The 9,076-nt window shown below is 37.3% G+C and overlaps 2 protein-coding genes across 2 annotated transcripts in view; both read right to left on the bottom strand.

Annotated features, from left to right (window-relative positions):
- Positions 1-5,769: 5,769 nt before the first annotated feature.
- RAB18 (RAB18, member RAS oncogene family) overlaps positions 5,770-9,076 on the bottom strand; it is a 33,915-nt gene continuing 30,608 nt past the window's right edge. Inside the window, exon 7 of the mRNA XM_029238662.1 lies at positions 5,770-7,716. Coding sequence (XP_029094495.1) covers positions 7,541-7,716 — 176 coding nt within the window. The 3' untranslated portion in view covers positions 5,770-7,540. The remainder of the gene's footprint in view (positions 7,717-9,076) is intronic.
- LOC114904574 (treponemal membrane protein B-like) overlaps positions 7,723-9,076 on the bottom strand; it is a 3,509-nt gene continuing 2,155 nt past the window's right edge. Inside the window, exon 2 of the mRNA XM_029238663.1 lies at positions 7,723-9,067. Within this exon, the coding sequence (XP_029094496.1) occupies positions 8,877-9,067 (191 nt within the window). The 3' untranslated portion in view covers positions 7,723-8,876. The remainder of the gene's footprint in view (positions 9,068-9,076) is intronic.

The following is a 9,076-nucleotide window of genomic DNA, read 5'->3' as shown; positions in this document are numbered from 1 at the left end:
TGAGAAACTATAACCTTAGAAAAATAATTTTCAAATGAGTATACCCAATTTTGTTCCAGAAAAAATTTAAATCTCAAAAGAAAAAAAACACCACTGTTTTCTCTATGTGAATTATAAAAACTGACTTAAGAATAGAAAAACTAAGAAGACCAATAATCATGATATGCTAATAGCTAAGCTTATTGAAGTGTACTCTGTCAAGCTTTATACTCCCTAATTCATTTAATGCCCAGAACAACCCTACAAAGTATTGAGACTATTATTATCCCGTTTTCAATTTGAAGAAACTGAGAACCAAGCCTAGGAAACTTACAACAAACAGGCAATACCCATTTTTAAAATTAAGTATTCCAGCATGTAGAAAAAGATAGAATCCTCAATTTTATGAATCTTGCAAAACATGAGGTTAGCACCAACAGAAACAATAGCCAAGTCTCACTATGACTACATAAGAAAAAAGCAGAAAGCGGTGGATCCTAGGGAGAGCTCGGCCTGTGGAATTCTAAGAAGACCCCTGGCCTTGGAGAGGCTGGGAGGGCTGGTCGAGGAGCTAGCTGCATGTTAGTTCCCTCTTTGGAAGGCCGCAGACCCTAACAGCAGTTGTGAAATGGCGGGCTCCCTCCAAACACTTCGTCAAAAAAAGATTCAAAATGATATTAGAAACAAAACAGATGGCTGTAATTTCCTCTGAATAAATATATTAAAATTACAAATTATATTTTTTCTATTTTACCTAGAAAACAAAGAAACCTTATTTTATTTTATTTTTTAAATTAATTAATTAATTAATTTTTGGTTACGTTGGGTCTTCGTTGCTGTGCCTGGGCTTTCTCTAGTTGCAGTGAATGGGCGCTACTCTTCCTTGCGGTGCGCAGGCTTCTCTCATTGCAGTGGCTTCTCTTGCTGTGGAGCATGGGCTCTAGGCACACGGGCTTCAGTAGTTGTGGCTCGTGGGCTCTAGAGCGCAGGCTCAGTAGTTGTGGCTCACAGGCTTAGTTGCTCCATGGCATGTGGGATCCTCCCGGACCAGGGCTCGAACCCATGTCCCCTGCACTGGCAGGTGGATTCTTAACCACTGCACCACCAGGGATGTCCCAAGAAACCTTATTTTAAACCAAAGTACCAAATTGATTAGTCAGCTGGATAGACAGAAAAGTCAACAGCTTTTCCTTATTAGCAACAAGTTCATAGATTCTGAAATGAGAAGACCAACTCTACACACACACACACATACACACACACGAGTTCTTAGGAATAGTTTTGTAAAAGAAGGTTCAGGACCTATGTAAAGAAAACTATAAATATAAAAACAGTATAAAATCTGAATAGACAGAAAGATATCTCATTTCCTAATGGCAAGTCTTACCATTAAATTATCAGTTTTCTCATAATTAACATAGAAATATTTATCAGGTGATTCCAATTAGAATTCTAGTTTTTACAAACGGACTGAAATGATTAAATTCTGAGTTTAAAAATTTTAATTATACACTATTTCAAAGAAATTCAAAAGACAAACCACTAATTGTGACAAGACTTCAGGAATATATATTAGTGACAAAAGACTAGTATCCATATCACATTTTATAAAAGACCTCTATTAAAAAAAGGAACCACAAAAAGGAAAAATGGGCAAAGGATAAAGTGAAAGAATCATATTTAAAAAAACAAATTGAAAACAGTGAGAAAGGACTTCCTTATCAGCCATGAACATATTATAGAGCCACTAACATCAAAACCTTTGTTTTGCCAGGCCTCTGCTACAGTCTGATGGAACCCACAGAGCCCTTCTAAGAATGTTTTAAAAACATAAATGAAACACACGGGACTAAAGAAAACCAATTGCACTGAAATCCATAACCTTCTAAGGTGAAGAGAGCCCAAAATAGAAGGCCAAAGTAGATTCCAGTACTTATGGGAATTTTATCTAGGGCAAGATTGGTATTTCAGTTCAGTGGGGTAAAGAAAGTTTATTTAATGTGTAGTACTGACACAACTGGCTACCCATATGAAAAATAAGATGGCTCCCTACTTTGTGTCATAAGCAAAAGTGAATTCTAAGTTATTAAGGATTTAAAAAGAAAAAAGTAAAACAAAAGCCTCAGAAGAGGTTAAGGAGATTGCATGTACAGTCTAAGAGCCGAGGAACCCAAAAGGTATAAAATATTAAAAAATAAATTGTAAGAAAAAACATAGCATAAACAAACTGAAAAACAAACACTGGGTTAGAAAAAAATGCTTAAAACTTACATATATATGGGTTAGTATCTGTACTGTACAAAGGGCTCGTATAACATAATAAAACCAGGAAAAAAATTGAACAGAAAAACTGACAAATGAATAATCATTTCAAAAAAGAGTAACTCCAAATAGCCTACAAACATGAAAAAATGCTCTGCAGAAAATGCAAACTAATGTACATCAAAGTGGCAAAAATTAAATTTTGTGAACACCTCCTACTGCTGATGGGGAATGCAGGGGGAAAAACAATACCCTTACCCATTGCTAGTAGAAATGTAAATTGTTAGTTTTTTTTTTTTTTTTTTGCGGTACGCGGGCCCCTCACTGTTGTGGCCTCTCCCGCTGCGGAGCACAGGCTCCGGACGCGCAGGCTCAGCGGCCATGGCTCACGGACCCAGCCGCTCTGCGGCATGCGGGATCCTCCCGGACCGGGGCACGAACCTGTGTCCCCTGCATCGGCAGGCGGACTCTCAACCACTGCGCCACCAGGGAAGCCCTGTTACAGATTTTTGGAAAGCAATTTATAAGATCTATCAAAACTAGAAAAATATATACACTTTCTTTGGCCCATAGATCCAACCCTTAAATATCTATCCCATAGAAACAAAACGATATGTGTACAAGGATACTTATTGCAGCACCATCTGCAAAGGCCAAAATGGAAACAATATAAGTGCCCATTCCTAGAAGAATGGTTAAATAAACTGTGATAATCCATACCATGGAATATTAATATTGTACAATCATTGAAATAGATAATAGATGCATCCAAGTTGGCTTAGAGGTATTTTCACAGTCTATTGTTAGGTAAGAACAGCAACATGCAGAGATGATTATACATACAATCTCATTCTTGTAAAATAACAAGAGTAAAATAACGTATATATACATACTTGCATACGATTAAAGAGGCATGGAGAAATGCAGAAAGGGTATACATGCCAGGTTATAACAATGATTATCTCAGGTGGGAAAGGGGAAGAGTGAGTGTTGGGATGACAGAGGAAATTAAACCAAAAAACATGAGACCCTATAAAATAAGGAGTCCTTAAAATTATATATATGTATATATCCACAAATAAATATATGAAATAACCTCACTAAAATATTAAGTTACTTAAGAATAATGGTTTTTCAAGTGACAGTCATCAACATACTGAATTCAATGTACAAAGAGCCCCTACAAAGACCATATACACTCACAGAGCATACATTTGGTTACAAGAAAAAAAATCCAACTCAAACTGGCTTAGACCAAAAGGGAATTTATTGGCTCACATAAGTGAAAAGTCCAGAAGTGTAACTAACTTCAGGTCCAGTTTGATCCAGGGGCTCCAGATTGCATCAAGGGTCCAACCTGGACACACTTTTATTTTCTTAGTGCCGCCCTCGGGCTGGCTCCTTTAAATAGAAAAGCTGGCTGCAGCAAGTTCAGAATTATCACACCACATTATCTCCAAGAAAGTGTCTTCTACAGTTCCTGAGGAAGCCTCAACAAACATCTTATAACTAAGTAGCCTCATCTGAACCATTTACTGTGGGGACTTGGGGGGAAGTGGCACTGGTTAAAGATAACCACGTCAGCTCCAGAGCTGAAGGTGCGACAATCCCATCCAAACTGCATGTGTGATGATGGAGGGCAGTTATCCAAAGAAAAAGTGGGTGGTGGATGCCAGATGGGCAAGCACAACATAACAGGAACAAGGAATAAAAGAAAATAATACAAATATCCAATAAAATATTAAAAGTGCCCAACCACACTAGTAATCAAAGAAATACAAATAAAATTACATAGTTTATTTATCAGGTTAATAAAAGAAAAAGAAACATTGCTTTTGTGTGTGAGAGAGAGATGGTGAGGGGGCAGCTCCTGTGAGAACAGAAGCTCACAGTACTATTGGAAACGTTTGTGACAAAACAGTTGTAACTAAGAGGCACTGAAGCAAACTTTATACCACTATCAGAAATGTTACTGATTCCTAAATATGAAACAAAAAGCTAGCAACAAACAGTAAAATTTAAAGCCCATAATGTAACAGAAGTTGAGCATGTTTCTTTTCCTCCAACCTGATAGACAGTCCCATTAAAAATGATAAAAAATAAAAACGGAGATTCCTGGGTAAATCTATATTCCTTAGCTCCAAGTGTTGACTCAGCTTATTTCTTTCTGTTCTCTTCCTTCAACATTTCCAGACAAAACCCAAGATGAAATCTATAGTTGATTACCCTCAGCATAGCTGGGGTCAGAACTAGTATATCTTCTAAAACTGATTAAATGCTTTTATTCCTATCTCTAACAAGGGAAAATAAATGAAGGACGCAAAAACTTCATAAGTATGACTGATGAAATGGACCCCAAAATATAGAAGCATAGTGCTTGAATACTGAAAAGACCTACAAGCTATTGGATCTGGAGGATTATCCCAGTTCACTTGAAAATCAGTTAGAAAAAATATATATTAAACTGTATTTAAAGACATTATAGATATGAGGTAGGTTTGTGCTATCCCACACTTAAAACAGAATCATGTAATCATGTATATTTCAAGTATGCAAATTACAATGAATCAAAATCAAGTCCAATTTCACTGTATTCAGTTAGAAAGCCAAGTGTGAATTTATAGATGGCAACTGAGTACCTGAAATGAAAACATCCCCTAGATTTCAATTTTGAGCCGAAAGGCTGTTCCCAGATTTAATAACTTTTCCCATATCCAATTACAAATAGGAAATTAAGGTGCCCTAAGTCCCCTGATTTTGTACCTTTACTAAGTCAAAGATTTTCACTAAGAGACCACCTACTCTACTACCTTAACTTCTAGGTCAAATGATTTACACAGTTGGTTTACATCAATGGGATTTACTCTATAACCAAAAATCCTGAAAATCTTCTATTACACATAACAAAAGAATGATAAACCTGCTATGTTAAAACAAAAACTAGCCGTAGCAAAGGGAGCGGTGGTTAAGAGTACGGACTCAGGAGTGAAAATGCCTTGACTGGAATCCAGCTCCATCACTGACTAGCACTGTGATCTTTGGGAAGTTACTTAACCTATCTATGTTTCAGTATCCTCATCTTTAAAATGGGCATAATGGCAGTACCAACCAATCTCTTAAGGTTGCTGTGAGGTTTAATGACATAATCCAGCACTTAGAACTGGACCTGACACCCAGTAAGCTTTCAATAAATGTTAACTATTACTGTTAATATAAATTGAAGTTATTTTTTTGTTTAGGTCTATCTCAGTACTCCCAGACTCAAAACACTATATTCTAATTGTTCTGATTTTCTCCATCTGCAAAAGGCACTTTAAAACTACTACAAATGACTGAGAAATGAAGAACTGACAAAATCCTGTTAAGTGACTAATTTTAGATATTACTACTACTTCACTTAGAAAACCTACACTATGAAACAAGAAGCTTGCAACAAAATAGTGACAATGTGAATAACACTGTATTCAGGACTTCCTCAGCTGATGAGAGTAATAGGGAAATGTATAATACTTCCTGCACAAATGCATCTAGGGAAAGCAGGCTATATTTATTTAAAAACTATAAAGGTTACAATATAAATCAAACAAAATTAGTTGTTAAAAGTTAAGTGACTCATATGTATCCAAATTCTGACCAAATCAAGAAAATCCAATGCACAGAAAGAGTACTATATAGTTCAAGGAGCAAAAAGCAATAAACAGAAATGTCAATACAGAAACTACATAAATATACAAATCTACAGTTTTAATGTAACAACAAGTCGTTAAGTACATGTGTTAGCTATCTTTCTCCAACATTAAAGTAGTATATGTTTCATATTTAGTAAAAACATACATAATGCAGAAAACCTTTAATCAAATGTAATGTAGTCTAACAAGTGTGAACCACGTAGAATGTAAGGTTTTCTTATGTGAAGATGTACATTTCAGCCCATTATCACATATATTGCAAAGGTGACCCACAAAAATGTTTATCACTTGCACCTGTATACAGAGAACAAACTACCTAGAAATTAATATTTCTTATTAATCTTACTGAGGGGTATTAGAGTAACCTGCCTGAAAGGACAAATTACTTATCTGGAGGCTTAAAATAGCAGAGATCAATGTAAATTAAATATATGAGTGAAAAAATATACAGTGTACAACAGCAAGAGGTTAGAAAACTGAATACTGTGGAAAAGATTTATTAGTCTGTACAAGTTGGTTTTGATAAACTATTGGCTACTTGTTACAGTAAATTACCAAGATTTTCATTGCAACAGTATTTTCCCACACACATCAAAATCTGGAAGCAATATGCCTTTCTCAAATTATAATTTAGTGTGTTTTCCCCCAACCCTCAAAACACAGAAGTAGGCTTTTGAGTATCAACTAGCCATTTATGGAAGTCATAAGATACAGATATTCATTAACATTACACAAGCTACGACTGAAGTGCTTGCACAAACACCACCAACATTTATGGAAAAAGGTGTTGTTTCTAAAAGTGGTCAAAGTACTACATGAGTTACATAAACACACCATTCCTGTCCTTCTGAAAACAAAATGGGGGGAAACCTTATTGCCATCCTGTCAAATACCACATAAGCAAAAATGCTGCACAAAGGGTCATGAATCCCATGTACATATCACAGAATTAAAACTCCAGTTAAGCAACTGAGCGACTTGTGAACTAAATTAAAAGTAAGACCAAACTTCTTTAACATATCGATGCTATTTTAGAAGCATCATCAGAACAAACAGAGATTTAATTATAAATTGGCCTGGGCTACATCCTGTAAAGAGAAATTTGCTTAGTACTAAAAGAGAATCCATCAGCAAACATCCTAGAAAAGTTATGGAATCATGCTCTTTGTTATTTCTCAAGGGAAATTTGCCAGGTTTGATGATACCTGTATGTCTCTCAGTGGTCCTAGGAGTTCTACATACCAATTAATTCAGTAATTGAGGAGTATTTAAATGAAAAGGACACCAGAAATAGACCTTGTATCAACATACACTAGATAAGTGGATTTTTAAAAAACCACATGATGAATGTAAATCATAAAATCAAATGTACTTATAAAGGTACACCTATTTTATGTTACATAAAAAACTGCAGATTGCAAACTATGCATGCTTACCATAATGTTTTACCTGGAAAAGTCGATAAGTGGGATTTCTTGCAAGTATTTACTGCCATGATACAAAACAAATATGTGCAAACTGCAAGGACCCTAAAATAGCAGTTGAAGAGTTTATATACAGAAAGATGACGTTATCCGATCAAGTATGCAAGAGATGGAGCTCCCCAGAGTTCATAACACAGAGCAGTAACCACCACAGGGCCCTCCCCCTTGCCCTTCTTCCCTGTGTGTCAGTTTGACTCCTTTATTCTGGTTCTCACTTTCCCACAGTCCAGGCGTCTGAATGATCTTTTCAACAAGTTCCTCAAAAGCACACTGTACGCCATCACAGGTTTTTGCACTTGCCTCTGAAATTCAAGGAAAAATGTCAGAGTATATTCTCTTCTGATCATATTTCTACGTTTTTCTGGAAAACTATTACAGCAGAAATATCAGCTGATGATATATAAAAAGCCAAATCTCTCCCCACAGGTTTAAGATTAGCAAATTTCCTGCAACTCTCGAAGTTGAGCTATTTAAGTTCTATCTATAAGACTAGCGGTATATAAGCCCAAGATTTTGTGATAGAGTTGTAAATTTTAAAGCCCTACTCAAATACTACGCCAAAGTTCTTTCCTTAATTTTTTTAGTTCTTAAAATTAGCCCCTGAAGCAGGTATCATTCCCATTTTAGAATAAGGAAATCTAGGCTCTAAGTTAAACAATCTGGTTGCTCTGTGCCTGGGACCCAGCAGCAATAGGTGGTTGGATAAATGACATACAACCGTGAACACTAGTCCCATTTTAAATTTATGCTCATGAGACGCATGTGGACACTTAGCCCTGCTCCCCAATCCAGCCCTGCTCCCCAATCCTGTATTTCCCCAGTGACTACCTTTTTTTCCAGTCTGAGATAACTATTTATTCCGTCATCTTAAAGCTCCTCTACCTCAGCTGATGATCTAGCTCTATATTGAGAAAACCCGAGACAACCTGGCAAGAACTACTGATCATCCCACTGACAGGGTTCCCAGCCCACCCACATCTGTATCCTTAGGCTTTGCCTTCACTCCTGTTACAACAGGTGAACCATCCCGGCTGCCGTCTGAGGCCCCCCTTTGTCTAGTTCCCGGGATCCCATCCCTTCTCATTCACTGAAAAATCATGTGCCCTCTCTACTGGATTATACCAGTCAGCTTCAAAGCCCACCAAAATTATTGTCCGTCTCATTAAACACCCACCCGCCCAACCAAACAACCTGCCCTCCAGCCCACACCTCCTCCAGTAGCCACCTAGTTTCTCTACTCTCTCAAAACTGTCACAAAGAGTTGTCCATATAAGTTGTTTCCACTTTATCTCAAAATTTTCTTCAAACTACTCTGATTAGACTTTTGTTCCCACCACTCCATGGAAACTATTCTTTTCAAGACGACCAAAGCCTGTGCCTTGTCAAATCCAACGTCCTTTTCTCATTTGACCCCTTGCAGCATTTGATGTGGCCGACCGCCTTCTTCCTTTAAACACTTGGTTCACGTGGCCTGCAGGACACTGAACACTCCCGGCACCTCCTCTCTCACTGGCGTATCTTTCGCAGCCTTACTTGCTGGCACCTCCTCTCTCACTGGCGTATCTTTCGCAGTCTTACTTGCTGGCACCTCCTCTCTCACTGGCGTATCTTTCGCAGTCTTACTTGCTGGCACCTCCTCTCTCACTGGCGTATCTTTCGCAG

Source organism: Monodon monoceros, unplaced genomic scaffold (genome assembly GCF_005190385.1).
Source record: "Monodon monoceros isolate NGI ecotype Baffin Bay Population unplaced genomic scaffold, NGI_Narwhal_1 Super_Scaffold_21, whole genome shotgun sequence".
In the NCBI taxonomy this organism is placed as follows: Eukaryota; Metazoa; Chordata; class Mammalia; order Artiodactyla; family Monodontidae; genus Monodon; species Monodon monoceros.
This window is presented reverse-complemented; position numbering and strand designations above follow the sequence as displayed.